The sequence below is a fragment of the Schistocerca nitens genome, chromosome 1 (genome assembly GCF_023898315.1).
Source record: "Schistocerca nitens isolate TAMUIC-IGC-003100 chromosome 1, iqSchNite1.1, whole genome shotgun sequence".
Classification (NCBI taxonomy): domain Eukaryota; kingdom Metazoa; phylum Arthropoda; class Insecta; order Orthoptera; family Acrididae; genus Schistocerca; species Schistocerca nitens.
The window spans coordinates 383,388,635-383,413,385 of record NC_064614.1 but is presented as its reverse complement, the minus strand read 5'-3'; the positions used below and the strand labels follow the sequence as shown (position 1 = coordinate 383,413,385).

At 40.0% G+C, this 24,751-nt stretch overlaps 1 protein-coding gene across 1 annotated transcript in view; it reads right to left on the bottom strand.

The window, feature by feature from the left end:
• Positions 1–9,912: 9,912 nt before the first annotated feature.
• LOC126249059 (venom carboxylesterase-6-like) overlaps positions 9,913–24,751 on the bottom strand; it is a 216,619-nt gene continuing 201,780 nt past the window's right edge. Inside the window, exon 10 of the mRNA XM_049950704.1 lies at positions 9,913–10,244. Coding sequence (XP_049806661.1) covers positions 10,043–10,244 — 202 coding nt within the window. The 3' untranslated portion in view covers positions 9,913–10,042. The remainder of the gene's footprint in view (positions 10,245–24,751) is intronic.

The window sequence follows — 24,751 nt, the reverse complement described above, 5'->3', positions numbered from 1 at the left end:
TATTTCCTAGGCCCAAATCCGGGACACATTAAAAATTTTGCAAAATAGGCTACATTTTTTCTAAGGTGACCATATTTTCTAGACTCAAATTCGGGACATTAACATATTTCCTAGGCCCAAATCTGAGACACATTTAAAATTTTGCAAAATAGGCTACATTTATTTATTATATGAGAAGAAGGTTTCAATTAAATGTAATAAATACAAAATATCAATTAAATTTGTTACAAAGAAAAGCACATTTACATTTTATTAATACCTTCTAAGATGAATGAGTGTGATCAGGGCAACTGTATTTATCAGTGCTGTGAATTTTCTTTATCAAGTCTGTATTTTTCAACAACATATGAAAAAACTCGACACAAGTTTCATCATAATTTATTCTACTTGCTAACATTGCTTTCATGGTTTCTACAGCCAACTGTGTTTTGTCACTTGTCCATATATTGTTCATGTGGGAAAATACCCTTTCAGTAGCAGCATTAGTGCCAGGAAGGCAGAAAAGAAACTCCAGTAGCTTGACTACATTTGAGAATGGCACATGATTCTGGCTGAAATGAGAAATCATCTCAACCCATATTTGGCCAGGAACAGTGTTGTTAGCAGTCCATTCAATGATTTTCTCAGTGGTTACAAACTGTTTGACACTGACATACTCATCATACATTACATTTTCTGCACACTGAACATATGGCACAGTTTTGCTAACTAGAGAAGAAGTTCTTTCAATGTCATCCCATACAGGTATTTGATTCAAGGTAACCCAATTGTAGCAGTCCAAGTTCTGGAAATTTTTTTCAGTCCACTTTTTTATGTAGGATAGAGCAGTTTCATAGAAAAATAATACAGCACCATGAAACTCTTTACCTCTGCTAGAAGCAGACCTACCTCTGTTTCAAGAGTTTCAAGAATTGTTTTAACTCTTGAGGGAAGGAACTAGTCTTCAATTTTGGACTGCAACGTAGTTTTCAACTTACTAATACAATCAGCCACTTCAAATATAGTGACTAAATGTCATTCAACTTTTTTAACTGCTTCATGAAATGATGAAGCCTGACTGTGAACACAGTATAGCCATACTTCAGACAAAAGGTTTTGAAAGAAGTTTTGAAGCAACACTGGACCCTTTTTTTCATATTGGCAGTATTATTTTAGTGGTTTAAACATTTTGATGACTCGCTCAACAGCAGGCAACAGTGCTAACCATCTTGTTTGAGCAGAACCCAAAATCATTGCAAAATCTGTTTCAACAAAGCTACAAAAGTCCTTCAGAATTTCAACTCTCACAGTGTATGATTTGAAATACAGAAATATTTTGGAAACTACCATTTCTATATCTACAGGCAAAATATCAGTAGCTGCTCGAACAGTATTATGCAGTATATGAGCAGCATGACCAACCCCTATCAGTCTATGACTGTGTCCCACTTGTAGTTTAGTAAAAACATTATTCTGACCTTTTCTTTCAGCACCTCCAAAATTGCAATTGGTGTTATCAGCACACAATCCAACAACTTTTTCTTCTAGGCTGTTTTTTCTGAGGCAGTCTGTTAAAGAGCCACTCACAATAGTAGATGTTTCCCAAGGCAACGATTTTAATTGTAATAATCTTACTTTTACACCAGTTTTGTAATCAAAATATCTGACGAGGATAGGAAAGACCTTATTCTCTTTGTGGTTAGATGCATCAGTCAGAAGTGTTCGTCTGTTCGAGTTACTTTGTATTTCGTCTGCATGTTTGCCATTAAACCTCCTCTGCCTCTTCCATGGCTATCAGAAAATATGCAGATTTCTTCCTTCTTCTGTTCAAGTTACAGTTAGAAGCATTTCGGCCACACAAATGCGTTCGAGTGTGACTTTTTCCCAGTTGCCGTGGTCTCTGACTGCCCATTAGTTGTTCGAGCTGTGGCCAACACGTGTTTGCACAGTAGAAACAGTTTGATAACGGTTTCGACAATTTGTCGTACCCTCTTGACAAACAATTTCCCACCATAACTAAAACTAATAATAAAATATACTGATACAGGTGAAATGAATGTCTAATTCGGGACAAATTTGGTCATGATTGTTAATTTCGGGACAAACAGGTGTCCCGAATTACCTCTGAAAAAATTCGGGACAGACACACAGAAATCGGGACTGTCCCGAAAAAAATGGGACGGATGGTCACCTTACCTTTTCCTAGACCTCTCCAGTCACTTTCCTTCACACCTCTTCCTTTCTCTTCAATCCCTCTGCCTGAAGAAGGAGCCAGTGGTTCCAAAAGCTTGCCTAATTACAACCCTCTTTTATATGTGTGTTCTGCCGCTGCTTGGTGAGTACATTTTTTATTCATCCAATTAAATTATTTTGTCAAAAATTGATAGTTTTCATTGTTATATTAGCCCATGTGGCCATCATTTCGGTTATGTACCCCTCTTGTCAGTCTTTGTTGTCTGTCTTGTTCAAATTGTCGTCTGTTTTCTATCTCATGTGCTAATCTGTTCCTTTATTTATCTGTATCATCAAGATTAATCAACACTTTGCCCCTACATCTTTTCTAGTACTGATTTCTTTGGATGTAGATGGGTCCATTTTTTATTGCATATGACAAGTCCATTGTTATTTACGAATTTCCATGTAACAACTTACAGTTCACTGCACTGCATGGCCTTCTGCCGATCGTCTTTCGCCAATTTATTCACAAATTTGATAGCTCTTATCTTTCCTACCCTCCACTTATCATGTTTATATGTAAAACTTCCACATTTTTGTGCATTGGTTTTCGGCAAACCACTCTGATTGACTTTTAAGTAGTTTACATTTTCTCACTTTCTATTTACCCAGTTTTCAAATATTTTGTCTGTTTTCACTACTTTCGCACTCAATTTATTTTTCCCTTTTTGCCAAATATTTTTATCGCATCATCTAGACCACCCACTCATTCTTAACCATTTTCTGTGTCACGCTTTTTTCTGATTTTTCCGAATTGTTTCCTTGCTTTTCTTCCATTTTCCTGTCTTTTGCACCTTCTGCTTATTTATTTATTTATTTATTATTATTATTTGTCTTTTTTTTTGTACGATTTCTAGCTCTACAAACTGTTCTCTCTTGCCATGATGAATCCCATCTCGTATTGCTTGCATTCTTTTCGAAAACATGCTTTTGCACTATCAAAAATAATGTCCCACATTCTATTTCCTGAAACCTACTTGTCCTTTGGAGTTACTCAAAAAGGCCTAACACTTAAAATCCCTGTTTCTGATGTAATCCCACTCTACACCAGGCTCTTTTACAGCTTCAAACACAGCAAACTCTTGCTCTTACCCAGCTAATCTGTAACCAATACCCCTCATCAGCCAATTTCCACTTCACCAGACTTCTCTCCTTCTACAAAATCCTGCAGATTTCTGCCCCTCATGTGTCCTTGGATAGTATCATCTACCAAGCCAACTTCAAACTGCAACAATGTGCCAAACTTCATCTCAAAAAGGTATCCCACCTTCATCTAAACTACCTGAACAGTAGTGTTTCCCTCCCTGTCCCTCCGCAGCTCCCTAAAAAGCCACACCAACCACCATCACTCCTTGGCCAATCTCCTTAACATCCCATAGCCTTCACCACTGCCTCCCAGACCAAGAATAACCCATAATCACAAGAACCAGTCACAACAGTACAGTGTTCTTCACCTCTCATCTAAAGCATTCTCCCCTCCTGATTATTTGTATTATCTATGGATCTTCTTTTTAGCCTGCATTGATCATTCTGCTTTGGTGAAGGACCTACTCCCCTTGACAAGTACTATCAATTGGAAATATTACTTTGCAACTCAATCCCAAAACCTTTCCAACAGAAACCTGATATTGAACTCAGCTCTGAACAGTTCAGACCACAATCCCAACTTGATCCACCACCACTACTCCAAAATCATCCCTTACAAGCCTTCCAACAATTCCTCACATCCAGCATTGCTTCAAAACCCTTCCTCAGGTCCTTACAACATGACCCTAACTCGTCCTTTGCAAAACTAAAGGCTCTGCATTCCCTAAAAGCTGATGGCTCCATCATTATCCTCCCAGAAAAGGATCTTCCACTGCAGTACTTGACCAAAAGGAATATATTACTGAGGGTCTACGCTAGCAGTCTGACACCTCTACATACACCGTCTGCCATCAGGACCCCACCCCTGTGATTCAAACTGACTTGTAGTTCCTCCTTAAACCTCAGGCTCCTCACAAGGACTAACACTTCAATCCATAGAACTTCTCACCCCTCCCAAACCACCCACCCACATCTTTTACCTTCTCCCTGAGATCCACACACACAATCATCCTGGCTGTCCTATAGTTGCTGGCTTCAAAGCACCCATAAAATGTATATCTGCCTTAGTTTACCAGCAGGTGCAACCCATAGTACTCCTCTCCTATATCAAAGATACCAAACATTTCTTAGATCGTCTGAAATCTGAACCCATCCCACTCCAACACACATTGCTTGTCACCACTGATGCCACCTCCCTCTAGACAACATCTCCCACATACATGGTCTGTCTGCTGTTGAACATTTCCTTAGTCCGCACTCACCTGATTCTAAACCTATGACATCCTCACCTTAATCAACTTTATACTTCCCAACAACTCCTTCATCTTTGAGGGGCAGACTTACAAACAGTTCAGGGGTACAGCCATGGAATCCAGGATGGCTCCTTCCTAAGACAACTATTTTGTAGGTCACATGGAGGGGACTTTCCTGGGATCCATGTCTTGAGCCCCAGGTTTTGTTTAGATACACTGATGACATCTTTACCATATAGATTCATGATGAGACTGACCTGTTAAGATTCCTCATATCTCTGAATACCTTCTACCAAATAAATTTCACTTGGTCCTATTCTGAATCACAAGACACTTTCCTTTACATTGATCTCATCCTTACCAAAGGCCAGCTACACACTTCCGTCCATATTTAACATACCACCAAACAACAATACTTACATTCTGACCAATGCTATCCTTTCCATGTCAAACGTTCCATCCCATACAGCCTTGGCATTTGATGCAAACATATTTATTTGGATGCAGACTCTTTTCTACAATACACTACCATTCTCACCTCATCCTTCACTGCACATAATTACCCCACCAGCCTAGCTCAAAAGAAGATTTCCCAGGCCATCACATCCTATCCCGGTAATCTGCACCCTCCACAAACAGCTTCAGAGCACACCACTGGTGACTTGAAGTATTATCCTTGTCTGGAAAGTACAGGGTGTTTCAAAAAGAGTATACATATTACAAAGTATTATTTTGTCCAAATTATCAATTGCTGCATCTTGGCTCAGCTATTAGAGTAATGAATACATAGTGTAGTTTATATTAATAGCCATTAGATGTCAGTTGTCTTCTGTTTTTCTTGGTAACCATCATATGTTTAAAATGGCTACTCCGCAGCAGTAATCATTTTGTGTTCTTGAGTTTGCGAAGTGCAATTCTGTGATTACAGTGCAAAGATATTTCAGATTGAGGTACCAAACTGATATTCCAAATGGGTCGAACATTCGCAGATGGTATCAACAGTTTCTAGATAGAGGATGTGTATGTAAAGGAAAGAGTCCTGGCTACCCTCATGCTCCTGAAGAAAATGTTGCATGAATTCAAACTGCTTTCCAACATAGTCCTTCAAAATCAACTCATCATGCCAGTTGGGAGTTACAACTGCCTACAACAACAGTTTGGTGTGTTTTGAGATGTCCGTTGGTTATGAAGCCAAACAAGTTACAGCTGTTTCAAGCTCTGCGTCCTGATGACAAATGCTAACATCTGGCATTTTGTAATGAGATTCTTGATGCTATTGACAATGATAACATTTCTGCACAATGCATCATGTTCAAAGAAGAAGTGACTTTCCACGTTAGTGGTCAGGTAAACAAACACAATGTTCAAATTTGGGGCCTACAGAGCCCACATGCAGCCACTGAACTTGTACGAGATTTGCCAAAAGTCAATGTTTTTTCTGCAATATCCCAATCATCTGTTTCCAGCACATTCTTCTTTGATGGAAACACGATTAACATCAGCAGTATCTTGCTATGTTACAAAACAGGTTGTTTGTGAGGCTGCATGAAGAAAACTTCATTATTCAACAAGATGGGTCACCCCCTTATTGGAGTCGCCAAGTGCGTGAATATCTGAATGAAACTCTACCAAACCTTTGGATTGGTCATCAAGGAGCTAGAGACTTAGCATGTATCTGCTGGGCTCCATGGTCATCGGATTTGACACACTCTGACTTCTTCCTGAGGGATTTCATTAAAGACATTGTTCATGTACCACCACTCCCACAGAACCTGGAAGACTTGAAGAACCGGATCCATACTGCCATAACATCAGTGATGAATGATATGCTAGCCTGAGTATGGGAGGAATTTGAGTATCAATGTTACATTGTTCGTGTCACTGACAGAGGACACATTGAATATATGTAATCTGAACTTGAGAGGTTCGTAAATATGTTTGCAAAGTTTCATATTCATATGTCTTAAAGTTTAATAAATACATGCATTCAAAATATGTATATTCTTTTTTAAACATCCTGTATGAATCAGGTGCTTTGACAGGGCCATGATTTCCTAAAACCATGCCCTGAAATGAGATTTATTCTGTCTGCAATCTCGCCCTCCCAATCTCTGCAGTAGTCTTGTCTTTCCCAACCATCTCCCTACTGTATGGCTCCTACACCTGTGACCATCCTCATTGCAAGACTTGCCCTATGCACCCTCCTATCACCACCTATAGCAGCCCTATATCTGGTAAAAAATATACTAAAAAGGGAGAACCATATGTGAAACAACACATCATATACCAGCTGTTACGTAAACACTGTTTGGCTTTTTACATTGACATGACTCCCACCAAATTATCAATTAGGATAAATGGGCACAGGCAGTGAGTATATACTGGCAACACCCAATATCCTGTTGCAGAGCATGCTCTACAACACGATAACTGTGACCACAAGCATCATCTGGATTCTTCTCCCAGACACCATTTTCTCAGAACTCTGCAGGTGGGAATTAGCACTACAACATGTCCTTGGTTCTTGCCACTCACCTGGCCTTAATTGATATTAATTTTGTCTGTTCTCAGCATTTCTTCGCAGTAACTACTCTTTTCTTCACACCATTTTAGCTTTCTACATCTTTTATTGTCTTACCTATCTATTTTTCACTGCCCCTCTCACCTCTGTTATGTATAATGCACTTAGCTTTTCACTCCTATTAACTCCTGCATGATGTTTAAGCAGTAATATATATCTTGCATATTACCCTGTCTTCCACCTTTAAGTTCTCAGGTTTTCAAATCTCAACCGATGCAGTCCCCAACAATCAGTCTTTCCTTCTCATCCCATGCGGTACGCCACTTCTGACCCGCAGTTCTGGCCGAAATCTACCCCTTTTCCTACACCTCTCCAGTCCATTTCCTTCACCCTTCTTCTTTTCCCTTCAACCCATCTGCTTGAAGAAGGAGCCAGTGGCTCTGAAAGCTTCCCTAATTATAATCCTCTTTTATGTGTGCATTCTACCACTGCTTGGCGAGTAGATTTTTTATCTATCCAATTAAATTACACCCAGGTATTTGGATGACTTGGCCTATACCAATAGTGGCTCATTGATATTATAGTCATAGGACAGTATGTTTCTTTAGTGAAGTGCACAGTTTTCATTTTTAAACATTTAAAGCAGTTTACCAATATTTGCACTGGTTTGAAATCTTATCAAGATATGATTGAATATTTAAGCAGCTTCTTTCAGACAGTATTTCATTGTAAATAATGTCATGATCCTCCAAATTTATGAGGTTATTATTCATATTGTCTGCAAGGTCATTAATATACAACATGAACAACAAGGATCCCAAAACACTTCTCTGGGGGACAGCTGAAGTTACTTCTACATCTGATATGACTTTCCAAGAAAGGTAAAATGCTGCATCTTCCATACCATAAAGTTCTCAATCCAGTCACAAATTTCATTTGAGACACCATATGATCATATTTCTGACAATAAGATAGGTGTGGTACTGAGCCAAATACTTTTGGGTAATAAAGAACTGCAGCATCTACTTGAATGGCCTTGATCCAAAGCTTTCAGTATGTCACATGAGAAAAGTGCAAGTTTGGATTCACATGATCAATGTTTTCAGAATCTGTGCTGTTTGGCTCAGAGGATGATGATGATGATGTTTGGATTGTGGGGTGCTCAACTGCATGGTTATCAGCGCCCCTACAAATTCCCAACCTTTACTCAGTCCAATATCACCACTTGCATGAATGATGATGAAATGATGAGGACAACACAAACACCCAGTCATCTTGAGGCAGGCACAGAGGAGGTCATTCTGTTGGAGGTACGTTATTATGTTTGAGCTCAGAATATCTTCTAAGATTCTACAACAAGGATACTGGATAGTAGTTTTGTGCATCACTTCCACTACCCTTCTTGTAGACAGATATGACTTGTGCTTTTTTCCAAGAACTGGGCACAGTTTCTTGTTGGAGGAATCTTTGTCAGATTATAGTTAGAACAGGGGCTTACTCAGACACAAATTCAGTATAGAATCTGACAGGGATTCTATCAGGTCATGGAGCTTTGATCAATTTTAGTGATTTCAGCTGTTCCTCAACACCACTGATACTCATGCTTATTCCACTCATCTTTTTAGTGGTATGAGGGTTAAATCTGGCAATTTTCCTGTATTTTCCTTTGTAAATGAACATTTGAAAACAGAGTTAAGCATTTCAGCTTTTGCTTCTCTACCCTCAATTTCAGTTCCTGTCTCATTCGCTACAGACTGGACACTAACTTTGGTGCCAGTAACAGCCTTACATTTGACCAGAATTCCTTTGGGTTTTATGAAAGATCATGGGACAATACTCTGCTACAGTAGTTAGTGAAGGCTTCATGCACATCTTTCTTGACAGCCAACTGTGTTTCATTCAGTGTCTCTCTTTCTATAGCCCTATGCTTTGTTTCACACCTATTATACAGTAGTCTCTGTTTCCTTAGTACACAGTGACTGTGTAGCATGGAGATTGCCTCCAGTTATGAACTGTTCAGTTGGGTACGTATCTATCCAGTGCATTGTCAGTTATTCTTTTAAACTTGACCCATAGTTCCTCTACATGCTCCTGCCCTGTGCTGAAGTTTCATGTTGATCATGGAGATATGACACAACTAATTTTTTTATCTAGTTTACTGAACACATATATCTTTTTGCTTGTTTTTGTTCTCCTTTGTACTATGGTAATCACTGTTGCCACAACCAAGTCATGTTCAGTGAAACCAATTTTGATGAGATATCGTCAAAGAGGTCAGGTCTATTTGGTGCCATTAGATCCAATATATTTCCGTCATGAGTGGAGTTCTGAACTATCTGTTCTAGATAGTTTTCAGAGAAGGCATTTAGTAATGTTTCACAGGATGCCATATCATGCCCACCACTAATGAAACATTTTCCCAATTGATTGTTGGATGATTATAAAGTCTCCATCAATGATTACAGTATGATTGGGGAACTTAAATACAAGTGAACTGAAGTTTTACCAAAAGTTTTAGGTAGTATGAGGAGATGAGTACTGGCTGATAGAAGGAACACAAGAGCAATACCTCTGAGGATCTTGAAGTGAGACCCACATGATAAAATTATTATTAGACAAATGTGTTTTGTGGCTTGTCCTTTACTGAGGTGAAAGTAGCCTATCAGTCAGGAAAGTAGCACTGTAAAACATTTGTTTGTGCACACATGCATGTACTCACAATACTGCCCCCTATCATCTTTCCCACTGAACACACACACACACACACACACACACACACACACACACACACAAACACAGAGACATGTGCATACGAGCAAAGGCTGCTCTGCCACTGAGTTTGTATGAAACACCTTTATTGTGAAATAACATGCTTACAAATTTTTTCAAATGTTTACACAGATATAATTAGAAGCTCTTAATATTTTTCACTTGTACTATTAATTCATGGAACATGTATGGCAAACATTCATAGTTCATCTTGTGGCTTTTTCATTTTAAGCTGTATTTGTGGTTCTTGGATACCAAGAGAGTCCCATAACTCACGATTTCCAAGATCAGCACTTGAATCTGGAATAATACTTTCGCTGCTTGATATTCTGATGAAAGGAATGTTCTTGGAATCATGCTTAACAATTGGCCATTTCAGATTCTTCACTGGGGCTGGATTTCTGTTCAGAAAGGTAACAAATTTAAAGAATGAGTTATCAACCATACACTGTTTTTATAAAGTATGCAGTCCTTAGCATATAAATTACACTCTATTTTAGAAAAATAAGAAAATAAAAATTACAATACAAATGTTAGTTTCCATATGATATAGACATACACTGCCTTCAGGGAACACAGTGTAGCAATAGTGTAAACAAAATTCTTTTATTGTGCATCTCAGACTTTGATTATGAAAATGTATCATAGCTGGTTTTCACTTCTCAGCATGTCACCATCAGATGACCTGTCTAAAGAGAAATAAAAAGATGAATACTGAAATACTAGGGTAAAAATTACAAAGTTAAACAAACTTCTATTCACAGCTACACAGATTTGAATATGTTACAAAGTACAACTGAACAATCTAGGAGAGGCCCTCAAATTGTAAACATATGTGTGTTCCGATTGTTTGAATTAAAGTACACAGTTAACAGTGCAATATAATAAGTTGTAAGGTCAGTATGGCATCACATGGTCCTATGTTTCTCTGGAAATTAACCTGATCTTTCCCAAGGCTGGCTTCCCACAGTTTTTCCAGTTGTCAGTAAATAACTCATGTTACTACTCGCAACCATGATTTATTAATCTGATGGTTTAGTAATATTGATAGCTGTCAGCAAAAGCCATCTTCAAAATTGGAATTATTAGATTCTTTGTGAAGTTCGAGCATATTTTGCCTGTTTTGTATACCTTGCATACTAATTGGAGTAGTTTTGTTATGGATGGCTCTCTCAAGTATATCAATAATTTTCTGGGGGAATGTCACCTCCTCCAGGGACCTGGTTTTGACTTTGGTATTTCAGTGCATATCTCTCATCCCATCTTCACCTACTTTCTCTTTCCTGTGCATAACATTGGCTTCGAGTTTGTTTCCACTGCATTGACTCTCTATATATTCCTTCCACCTTCCACCTTTCTTACTTTCATCAGCTAGTCACTTGAGCTCTGAGCTCTTGCTATTCATACAGCTGCTCCTCTTTTCTCCAACAGTTTCTTTAATTTTTCTAGAGGTGGCATCTATCTTAACAATTGTCATGGATGTTTCCACACTTTTCCATATTTCTTATAGCTATTTCTGCTTTGCACTTCCTCTCAATATCATTTTTCAGATGCCTACGTTTCCTTTTGCCTGCTTCACTTGCTGTGTTTTTGTATTTCCTCCTATGATCAGTTAAATACAATATCTTGCACATTATTTACAACAAACTTAGAGAGAGAATAAATATACAAATTTATTAAGTCTGTGACTACTCATCCTGATGTTGAGATAAATTGTGAAATTTGTCAGTCATACACCACAAATGTGCTACTCACATTTTGGGTGCTGCATAGATTTCTGAATGATGGTAGCATCTTAATAGGTCATCTTACAGTAGACAGCCAACTTCAGCTTTGACAAATTAACTGTTGTCTTCAAAAGATTACAGAATTAGGGACGTTATAAATCTTTAGTGTATAAAATGCATGTTTGACCATCAGCTGCTTTCATTTTAAACCCAAATATCGGCTGGTTTCAATCAAGGACCATCTTCAAGGATAAGGGTTAAAATGGTTCAAGCCACAATTTCACATTTGTCATTACTTAAATAATGTGTAGAGCATGTCATATACTGATATTCATGACATGCTCTACAGCAGTATTTAAGTAATGAGAAATGTAATATTGTGGCGTGAACCATTTTAACCCTTATTCGTGAAGATGGTCCCTGACTGAAACCCATTGATACTTAGGTTTAAATTAAAAGCAGCTGACGGGCATGCATTTTATACATTACTTGACAGCTGTGGTAGTCACCTTCCAAAAATGTATAAATCTTTAGACCTTGGATGCACATTTACGTAGAGTATAAGAAGTGTAGTACATAAACTTACTTAGTATTGGTTTAGCAGATGTCAATATCTTTTTCATAGAAGCATAATGCACAATATGACCAAAAATGTACATATTGTATGTGACTATTGTAAACATATATTGACAGAATGATAATTTACAGTAATGGAGTCATATCCATGTGTATGTCAAGCTGTTGTGTCAGCATGTGAAAAGTATACTAAGGTATGTTAGGAAGAAATATGCTCCTTTTGTCAGAAAATTTCCAGGAAATGCTTTCTTAAAAATAAAAGATTTCATGCACCAAGTAATGATCCTAACTCCTATCAAGGTAGTCTCCTTGGCTATCTATAAACAGTTGCCAATGTTTCTGGAGGTGTTGGGAGCAAGCAGAGAAATTTTCAGCTGTGTTGGTTGTAAGCTCATTTGTCACAGCCAATTGGATGTCTGCAATATCTCAATGAAGCTTTCCTTCCAGTTGCATTTTCACAAGAAAAACTCACAAGATGAGAGGCTAGGCAAATGTGGTGGATGTGGGATGGCAACAACAGAATGTCTGATCAGATACTCAGTAACAGATAAAGCAGTGTGGGGGTCTTGCATTGTCACGCAATACGAAAAAGTCCTGAGAATGCACAAATCAGGACGGTGACACTGCATTGCTAGTCACAAACATTTCAAGTCTTTGATGTAAAGTGTTTGGTTCACTGTTCAACCTGGAGGAATATACTTATGAGGACCTAACCTTTTACTCTCAAAGAATGTGGTCAAAATTGTCTTTGTTCTCAAAGGTTGTCATTTGACTTTTTTTGAGACTTGTGATCCAGGACTCTGCCATTCAGCACTTTGACACTTTGGGGGAGAGTCATACTGGTAGTGTCAACTTTCATATCCAACAATAATCTATGACAGAAATGAGAGATCATGTCCGGCTCTATTCAGTAGTTCAGCAGAACTTCTTTGTCTTTCCTCTTTCTGTTTGTCGGTTAGTGTGTGAGGGACGAGTTTTGCATTAAGTTTCTATTTCCCTAAATCTTCTTGTAAAATCCTATGATATAAATCATAATTGAAAATAAGTTCTTCTGATATCACATGCACAGTTACATAACAGTCTTCTTGCAATAACTGGCTTAAGCACTGCATGCTTAGATCAGTATGTGCTCTGACTGGTTACCAGCTCTGGGATCATCTTTCACTGAGAATCTCTACCTTCATGAAACCAATTGTGCCATTCAAAAACATGACTTCTTGAAAGTTCCTCAGCTGCATATGCTCGCTGAATCACTACCCATGTTTCACGAGAGATTTTCCTGAGCTTAATGTAGATCTTAACGTTCATTCTTTGTTAACAATCAGCAGCCATTGTGTCATCTCAGCTAATGGGCTGAACAGGCTAAGCACAGCCCTGCCACCTAGTGAGTTTGCATGGAAACATGACCAAGGTCATTTCAAAGATTCACACATACCAGGTAACATAAAAAAAGGTTTGTTCTTTTTTACTACTGCAATCTCAGAAAAAAAACCTGCCCTGGAACTTTGAATATGTCTGCTTGTGTCTCTATATGTGTGGATGGATATGTGTGTGTGTGTGCAAGTGTATACCCGTCCTTTTTTCCTTACCCTCTCCCTTAAAACCCACTCGTCTTTCCCTCTCCTTCCCTCTTTCCTGATGAAGCAACCGTTTGTTGCGAAAGCTTGAATTTCGTGTGTATGTTTGTGTTTGTTTGTGTGTCTATCGACCTGCCAGTACTTTCGTTCGGTAAGTCACATCATCTTTGTTTTTAGATATATTTTTCCCAAGTGGAATGTTTCCCACTATATATACATGTTGATGTACAATAGCTATCGAATGATTACATCGATAGGTCGTGTGGAGAACCAAAGTATTTAGGATCTTTGGTAGTGTTAACTATGCCGCGTGGATTGCGGACATAGCAGAGTCTGGCTGGAGTAGGGCGATGAAGCAAGTGTGTTGTGTGACGTTCCCAGGAGTTGCTGCGCTTTCGGTGTCTGGCAGCATGTAATTGCGCTCGACTTGCTATAATAGTTTCTGACATGGTGTCGCGGACGAGAAGCATTATCTGGCGCACATCAAGAGCCCGTTTCACCTGGTGACCATGTCGAAAAGAAGGCGCGCCAACATCCAGTTTCTGCAACAGCAACGGCCAACAATGAGTGACTGTCGCCACCTCCTCGATCGACGACTTCAAACCTTCAATCAACCAACAAGGAAGACCGGAAGCACGTAAAATTTTAGAACTGTATGGCAGACCTCAGCTTTTCAAACTGTTAAATTTTTCCCACTAAATTACAGTGACGTAGCATGAACCTTTGTTGCTCATTGTCCCAATTGCATTACCAAGCAGGGTCCCTTCCTTTTCCGGAATGAACCCGAGTGTCGTTGTAATTCAAACGCCAGCATTAAAATAATATCATTCCATTTCACTGCTTTAATTTCAAAGCTCAGTTAAAGTATTCATAGCTGGCAACAATATTTAGATTACACAAGCACAAATTAAGAGTGCGAGTATTGTTACCATATTTTAGCTTACCTGTTACTGCAGCTAAGCTTGGTACGTACTAAATTTTACTATTGTTAATTGTTCAGAATCATCTTATTTCTAAATTGCATAGATTGAAGTAGCTTTTGAAATGATTGTTGAGGTAGCCCAAGACTAACCTTATTTAATTGAATTTCGTAGTACTTCAGAAACAAAGTTCACTATTAATTTCAATCACTAAATTAACTTTCAATTTTCCGGTTTTATTAATTATTTTGCTAAATTAAGTCAGAGTGTAGCGAAATTTATTACTTCTGACAAACATCCAGTTTTCATACAACACGTGTCAACCTTCAGATGCCACGCTTTTAGTGTTAATTTATGTGCATTAATCTTTCATTTTCAGTTATTATAGTAGTTGTCCATGGGACTGGTGACCATAATTTTTCCCCAAATCTCAAATAGCTAATTAACGCCAATTAATTATTAATGTAACGACCGCACATTTACTTTCTTTATTAACTTTACCCCTTTTTCAAAATTAATTTCCACCAATTTCATTTGCATTTTTCCTTTCATTAAGATGTAACCCTTTTTTTTCCTCCGTCTTTACCGACAAATTAACTTCAGTGATGATTGCTTTTCCCAAATTTCCATTAGGTGCACGTGGTTTAATTTTTCACTGTCATTAAGGTCGATAAGTGAGGAGGAGGTTACAAAGTGATTTATTAGAAGAATTTTGATTAGGATCAGGCGTGAAATAACTGAAACTCTTTCCTAGGTTCAAACCTGATTGGGGAGTATATCCTACCTATTCTTTAAGAGTGTTCTTGAGATCATTAGTCGCCGGCCAGAGTGGCCGAGCGTTTCTAGGCACTATAATCTGGAACTGCGCGACCGCTACGGTCGCAGGTTCGAATCCTGCCTCGGGCATGAATGTGTGTGATGTCCTTAGGTTAGTTAGGTTTAAGTAGTTCTAAGTTCGAGGGGACTGATGACCACAGCAGTTGAGTCCCATAGTGCTCAGAGCCATTTGATATCATTACCTAAGAAATGGGAGGACTCTAAGTAAATAGATTTTGCACTCAGTTATCCAGTGCATGGTGCCGCAGAATGGGAAATGGCCCATTCAGAATAATTCACATCTTGAAATGATTTCCAAGGAAAATTCAAAAGGAAATATTGCACACTTAGTATACAAGAGAAATTAACACTAGAATTACTAGATCCTAAGTACTATATAGGTTCTTGAGGTAGCTGTAACAAGTACAGTGAATGGCAATTAAACTATCCTAAATGTTTATTTAATTCGATAGTAGAATCATGCAAGTAAAGATATTAATGTGAACATTACATCATTATGCAAGAATGGAAATTTGATGTATAAGATGGACAACTGTTATTGATTGATTTACCTGCATCTAAGATTCAGACATGTTAAGTAGAGGACATAATGCAGATGTCCAGGTAGAGAACTGGGGAAATACCAGTACAAAAAGTAAACATTTTCCCAACAGTTCTGCAAGAAAGTGGGAAGCGAATTTGTATCATGTAAGTAACAGAAGTAACAATCAAAATCATTCATGAGAGCCTAGAAGGAATAATACACAGTCACAACCACTGCCATCAAACTTAGACAACTTACCAATAAGGTATCTATGAACATATCTAGAACCAGTAACAAAGTACACAAGAAATTATCCTATCAGGATACCAGCCCTTGAGACAGGATCTAGAATTTAGGTACTGATACCATGATCTTAGGTCCATATATAGGAAAATTCATAGCCTTTACTGATAAAATACCTACACAAGAGTGGATGCTAGATGTAAATGAGGAAATCGAAGTAAACCAACCAAAACCAATAAAATTTGGGGAACTATATGGAAAGAAAGTAGACAGTATTGTGAAAGTTATAAGACTGCTAATCCTCATATTGTGGAGATATTGAGTCCCAGAAAGGCACAACAAAATGGTTACTAAACAAGTGAGCTTTTGGTCAAAAGGCCTTCTTCTAAAGTAGACAAAACACACACATACATTCATGCATGCACAACTCTCTCTCTCTCTCTCTCTCTCTCTCTCTCTCTCACACACACACACACACACACACACACACACATGACCATGATCCGTGGCCATGAAGGCCAGACTGCAAGCAACTGCGCATGATCTGAAAAGCAATCTGAGTGGTGGGGGTAAGGAGGAAACTGGGGCAGGGTGGGGGAGAGACAGCAGGGTAGGAATGGGGGGACAGTAAAGGGCTGCTTGAGGAAGCATACCGGGACATGGTGGAGAAAGAGTAGGGCAGCTAGATGCAGTTGGGAAGTCAGGCAAGGGTTGGGGAAGGATTGGGAGGATGAGAGCGAGAAAGGGGAGAAGTAAGAAGACTGTGATTCCACAGGTGGAACAGAGGGCTGTGTTGTGCTGGAGTGGAAGTGTGAGAGGGGATAGGTGAGTGAAGGACAGTAACTAATGAAGGTTGAGGCCAGGACAGTTACAGAAACATAGATATATTGCAGGGAGAGTTTTCACCTGCACAGTTTAGAAAAGTTGGTGTTGGCGGGAAGGATTCAGGTGGCGCAGACTGTGAAGCAGTCATTGAATTGAAGAATGTTGTTTCGGGCAGTGTTGTCAGCAGCTGGGTGGTCCAACTGTCTTTGTACATGGTTTTTCAGTGGCCATTCATGTGGACACACAGCTTGTCAGTTTTCATGCCTATGTAGAATGCAGCACAGTGTTGCAGCTTAGTTTCTTAGTTTCTAGTTCACAGGTAGCTCTGCCTTTGATGAGACAGGCGAGGCTTGTTACAGGACTGGAGAAGGTGGTGCTGGTGGGAGGATGTAAGGGACAAGTCTTGCATCTATATCTACACTCCTGGAAATTGAAATAAGAACACCGTGAATTCATTGTCCCAGGAAGGGGAAACTTTATTGACACATTCCTGGTGTCAGATACATCACATGATCACACTGACAGAACCACAGGCACATAGACACAGGCAACAGAGCATGCACAATGTCGGCACTAGTACAGTGTATATCCACCTTTCGCAGCAATGCAGGCTGCTATTCTCCCATGGAGACGATCGTAGAGATGCTGGATGTAGTCCTGTGGAACGGCTTGCCATGCCATTTCCACCTGGCGCCTCAGTTGGACCAGCGTTCGTGCTGGACGTGCAGACCGCGTGAGACGACGCTTCATCCAGTCCCAAACATGCTCAATGGGGGACAGATCCGGAGATCTTGCTGGCCAGGGTAGTTGACTTACACCTTCTAGAGCACGTTGGGTGGCACGGGATACATGCGGACGTGCATTGTCCTGTTGGAACAGCAAGTTCCCTTGCCGGTCTAGGAATGGTAGAACGAAGGGTTCGATGATGGTTTGGATGTACCGTGCACTATTCAGTGTCCCCTCGACGATCACCAGTGGTGTACGGCCAGTGTAGGAGATCGCTCCCCACACCATGATGCCGGGTGTTGGCCCTGTGTGCCTCGGTCGTATGCAGTCCTGATTGTGGCGCTCACCTGCACGGCGCCAAACACGCATACGACCATCATTGGCACCAAGGCAGAAGCGACTCTCATCGCTGAAGACGACACGTCTCCATTCGTCCCTCCATTCACGCCTGTCGCGACACCACTGGAGGCGGGCTGCACGATGTTGGGGCGTGAGCGGAAGACGGCCTAACGGTGTGCGGGACCGTAGCCCAGCTTCATGGAGACGGTTGCGAATGGTCCTCGCCGATACCCCAGGAGCAACAGTGTCCCTAATTTGCTGGGAAGTGGCGGTGCGGTCCCCTACGGCACTGCGTAGGATCCTACGGTCTTGGCGTGCATCCGTGCGTCGCTGTGGTCCGGTCCCAGGTCGACGGGCACGTGCACCTTCCGCCGACCACTGGCGACAACATCGATGTACTGTGGAGACCTCATGCCCCACGTGTTGAGCAATTCGGCGGTACGTCCACCCAGCCTCCCGCATGCCCACTATACGCCCTCGCTCAAAGTCCGTCAACTGCACATACGGTTCACGTCCACGCTGTCGCGGCATGCTACCAGTGTTAAATACTGCGATGGAGCTCCGTATGCCACGGCAAACTGGCTGACACTGACGGTGGCGGTGCACAAATGCTGCGCAGCTAGCGCCATTCGACGGCCAACACCGCGGTTCCTGGTGTGTCCGCTGTGCCGTGCGTGTGATCATTGCTTGTACAGCCCTCTCGCAGTGTCCGGAGCAAGTATGGTGGGTCTGACACACCGGTGTCAATGTGTTCTTTTTTCCATTTCCAGGAGTGTATTACAGGGATATGAGACATTGAGGCAAGGGGACAGGAATGGGGGTGGAGCAAGGATGGGTGAGGATATTACATAGGTATGGTGGGTGGCAGAATACCACTATGGGAAGGGTGGGCAGGATAGTGGATAGGATACTCCACATCAGGGCATGATGAGAAATAGTCAAAACCTTGGTGGGGAATGTGATTCAGTTGCTCCAATCCTGAGTGGTACTGAGTCACAAAGGAATGCTCCTTTGTGGCCAGATGGTGGGACTTTGGGAGATGGGGGAGGAGGGGGGGGGCGGAATGACTGGAGAGAAAAGGCCCAAGAGATCTGTTACTGATAATGTTGGGAGAGTAATTTCAGTTTGTGAAGGCCTCAATGAGACCTTTGGTATATTTGTACTGCTTTTGCTACAGATGCTATGTCCATGGGTTGCTAGGTTGTATGGAAGGGGCTTCTTGGTATGAAATGAGTGGTAACTGTCAAAGTGGACATATTGCTAGTGGTTGGTAGGCTTGGTAGGCTTCGCATGTAGCCATCTTAGAGGAGCAGGTCAACATCAATTGAGGAGGGCCAGGTGAAGTGAATGAGGGAGAAGTGTTGAAGTTCTGTGAGAATGTGAATAGAGTGTCCTCACCCTTGAGCCAGATGATGAAGATGTGATCAATGAATCTGAAACACTTAAGAGTTTTGGTATTCTGGGTGCTTAAGAAGGACTGCTCTAAGTGGCTCTAGATGATCCTATGCAGATGCCCATTGCCATACTGTGAAACTATTTGTATGTGATGCCTTCAAAGGTGAAGTCATTGTGGGTGAGGATTTAATTGATCATGGTGACCAGAAAGGTGGTTGTAGGTCTGGAATCTATCGGGTGTTGGGAAAGGTAGTGTTCACTGGTGGCAAAGGCAGGGGTATTTCATGTGTCAGTGTAAAGGGAGGTAGCACCAGTAGTGATGAACTGAGTGGTTCGAATTATCGGTTTTTGATTTCACACAGGACGCCCCATTGTGGCCAGTTTCTGTGCCCCCACTGAGAGAATCTCTAATGTCATAGCAAACACATTCAGCCTATTACCCTCAACCTTACCTCCTATATAAAAGACACCAACCATTTCCTCCAACAACTCTCCACAGTTCCTGTTCCTTCACAACATGGTGTCCTGCTTGTCACTATTGATGCTGCCTCCTACACACTATCATCCCCAATGCCTATGGCCTTACCACCACTGGACACCACCTTTCCTATCACCTGACTTTCAAACCTACAACCTCCTACCTGGTCACCATGACCCATTATATTCCCAGCCACAATTACTTCAGCTTTGAAGACATAACCAACAAACAAATCAATGGTATGGCAATTGCCACCCACATGGCCCCACCATTCATAAACCTATTCATGGGCCATGTAGAGGAATCCGTCCCAACTATCCAGAATCCCAAACCCCTCACCTGGTTCGGACTGATTGATGACCATGATCTGGATTGAGGACGAGGGCATCCTATCCACATTCCTCCAGAACCTCAACAACTTCACCTACATTCACTTCACCCAGTCCACCTCAGCCCAACAAGCAACCTTCATCGATGTTGACCTCCAACTCAAAGCTTGTCTACATCACTGCTTCTGTCAATATCAAAGCTACCAACCACCAGAAATAAGTCCACTTTGACAGATGCCACTAACTCCATATCAAGAAGTCCCTTCCACACAATCTAGCCGCCTATGGACATAGCATCTGTAGTGACGAGCAGTCCATTTTCAAATATACCAAAAGTCTCAATGGGGCCTTCACAGACTGAAATTATCCTCCCAACCTTATACAGAAACAGAAACCCCTTTGCCTTATCTCTCCATTCACCCACCACCTCCCAAAGCCCCACCGTCCAGTCGTGAAAATGCATTCCACTCATGACTCAGTATCACCCATGACTGAAGCAACTGAATCACATTATCCACCAGGGTTCCAGCTACCTCCTATCATGCCCTGAAATGCAGAATACCGTCACTCACTGAACCTGCATGATATTCTCGTCCATCCCTACTTCACCCCTGTCCCCAACTCCTTGCCTCATGGCTCATATCCCTGTAATAGACACAGATACAAAACCTGTACCATACATCCTCCCATCATCACCTACTCGAGTATGGTAAAGACCGAGCGAGGTGGCGCAGTGGTTAGCACACTGGACTCGCATTCGTGAGGACGATGGTTCAATCCCGTCTCCGGCCATCCTGATTTAGGTTTTCCGTGATTTCCCTAAATCGCTTCAGGCAAATGCCGGGATGGTTCCTTTGAAAGGGCACGGCCGATTTCCTTCCCCATCCTGCCCTCACCCGAGCTTGCGCTCCGTCTCTAATGACCTCGTTGTCGACGGGACGTTAAACATTACTCTCCTCTTCCTCCTCCCGAGTATGGTAAGAAGCATCACCTGTCTCATCAATGGGGATGGCAACCAACAAACTGTGTCCACATGAATGGCTACTGGCAAGCTGTGACTTAGAGACAGCTGAGCAGTTACTGAATATGTTGCCCAATGCAATTTTCTTCAGTTTGATGACTGCTTCACAGCCTGTGCCATCTGGAAACTACCTACTAACACAGGCTTTTATGACTTGTGCAGATGGCATCAAGATGGCTCCTGAAAAGATAAGAGCTGTAAAGGACTGTCCAGAACCCCAGAATGTAAAACAATTATGCTCATTCCTTGGGATAGGCAGATTTTATGTGCAAGGTCAGGTAATGAATGATCCTTTATTGTTATCATTATTGAAAAAGAGCTAAGTCAATATGGGACAAAGGGCTGGCAAAAGCATTTAAGATTATTAAAGAAGCACTAGTGAAAGTGCCTATACTAATTCATCATGTGATGTATGAGACATTTAAATTACTCATAGATGTATCAGAATATGGGACCGCATCCAAATTATTTCAAGGAGATTGGAATCTGGAAATTGGTGAATATAAGAACATTGCTTTTCCAAATACACATCTTAACAAACATGAATTAAATTACATAGGTACAGAGATGGAGCTATTATTTGGAGTATACAAAAATCCCAACATTAATTTGGGGATAAAAATTAATTATTTATGATGAGCATCAAGCATTATCATTTTTGATGGAAAGTAGACTATTACATAAATGTGTAATGAGGTGAGCCTGGTTTCTACAAGAATTCCAAATAGAAATAAATTACACAGAAGTTTCTGAGAATCTGGTTCCTGATGCACAGTTGAAATTACCTTTGAGTACAAATGAAATGAGGGACCTGTAGTCATTTTTGTGATTAATCTTTTAGCCTTAAATTACATCAATAATGAGGTAACATATCAAGAAAATAAACAATTTTTGAAAAAAAAATTTAGTTGGATGGATAAAGAAAATCTATTCGACAAGCAGTGGTAGGAAAACACACATATAAAGATACAGGAATTTGCAAGCTTTCAGAGCCAGTGGCTTTGGCAGAAGAGTTGAACAGGAAGGAATAGGGGTGAAGGAAAAGAGTGAGGTGTAAGAAATGGGGAGAGTTTGGAAAAGTTGCACAGTTTCCTGGGTCGGTGGAGACTTACTGGAGGGGATGAGAAGAAAAGTCTGATCCTCGCGTAATCCACCAGATGAGATTAGAAAGCTTTTAACGAGGTAAGGACCACAGCCTTAAAAATAAAGCAACAAATAAAAATGGATGATTACTTTAGCATCAATGCACACATGCAAGGATGTTTCCAGATGAAGAGGAATTATCGACCATTATTGATATATTTTGTTGCAGAGATTAGACAAAAGAATGTGCAAGAAGATTTAATATGGCATACCCATAAAGAGTATGTACATTCTGGCATTCACAAATGGATTAAGCACATGAATAAATTTCATTTTATAAACTTAAGTAGAAAAGTAATAACGTTATTGAGATCCTCCAAAGTATATCAAAAGATTAAGGATGATAACAGACAATTACAATATAAGTTATAACCCAAAATACCTAAAAGATTACATGTTTAAACTGATTCTGATCCTTATGGACAGTTACTTACAGGTAGCGGAGGAGTAATTTACATTCGTGAAGTCACAGAATGTTAGTCAAAATATATACAACTTTACCCCATTAAACAAGCCATCAAAGATATAGTAATAAATTGTTTAAGAGACTATTTTAAATATGTGAGTAAGCCTCACAGACTTCTTGCGGATAATGGATCACAATTTGAAAACAAAAACTTCAAGGAACTTTTAGCATGGGAAGGTGTAAAACATGTAGTTATTTAGAAATATCATTCACAATTGAACCCTTGTGAACATGTTACGAAGGAAATTGGATGTCTACATATAACATATCATTCTAACATGCATATGTCATGGACTCAGTTGATTCCTGAGTTCCAGACTATATTAAATGAATCAACTAATATGCCTACAAGTCTGTCACCAATAGAAAACATGAATAAAACTTTTCTTGCAGAACCACTGTTAAAGTTGTTTAAGTAGCCACTCTCAATGCTCATTGAAGCAGAAAAACATCAGAATATGGTAAAAGGAAACCTACAAAAGAAAGCAGAAAACATTTAAGGAAAGCCAATTAAAAGAGAATTATACTGGCACTACAGATTAATGATTTGATATTTGATCAAGATTTACATCCTAATTTTAATTTAAAAAGGAAATGAATATTTTTTAAAAAATATTATGGGACATTTAAAATAGTGGGTAGTCCACACCTAAATGCAGTTTTTTCTTGTACACCCCAAAAAAAGGCAAGAAAATGGACTATGTAATATGGATACAACAAAGAAATTTAAATCCCCGGGACAAACTGCACACTTTGCAAATTTGGCAGAGTAACATCTATTGGCAGTCTGAGTTAATGGTTTCATTACTTCATATTTAGTTCCCAATGGAGGAATTTCTTCCTGTTCGACTATCCTATTATCTGTTATCTCAGTATAAAGAACATACCCTGGTGAAAAATGATTAGATGCTCTATTTGAGGAAAATAAATGTGCAGGTGGAATTTTCTTATACATTTCCTATCCATTATGAATAATGACTGGGTTTCATATTTCTTTTGTAGGGGAGGTTTGGCCACATAATGTGTTAAATCTGTACCATAATCCATTTAGTATGGAGGTATTCATAATCAAGTTACAATCAATTTTTGGGGCTTGTACATGTGAAACAAGGACAAGTCTGTTCTGTAGAGCATCTCATCAACACTGTGTCCTCCAACATTGTGGTGAAGAACCCATGAGGAAGGGTATCTTGGTGTGGGGAGTGTACTGGGAATCTATCTTTCAGAAACTGTCTTCTTTATTTCTTTGATCCTAACATGGTCATTCTTAAATTTTACTCTCATTCTTCTCCAATAGGAGTACTGATTCTGTCTCCCCCCTTCCAAGAGTCACACATTTCTATAATTGAAACCCTTATTTTATCCATACCACATTGTGACAATTACAACCTATTTTCAGATGGTACAGCGTAAAATACAAAAGACGTATTGACATAGACAATTATTTTCCTTGACAAATGTATGAGAATGTTGTGGGTATTATGTTAAGATGCACAGAACTCAAAAGATGATGCAGTTTTTTTTAGTAAGCACGATGTAAACATGTGAATAATGAAGAGCAAGGAAAATATTACAGCCTAATAACAAGGAATGGATTCTTAAAGAACAGTCCTTTGTGACAAGTGTGCGTAAGTGAAAGTTTTTATTAAATAATTCAATAGAATGTACATAAAAATGGAATTGCAAAAAGCATAAAGAAAGAACACAAAAGAAGGAGTTAGGGAACTTACATTTGAAATAGAAATGTGAAGGTCGGAAGCTGGGCATAAAACTTCAAATTTTT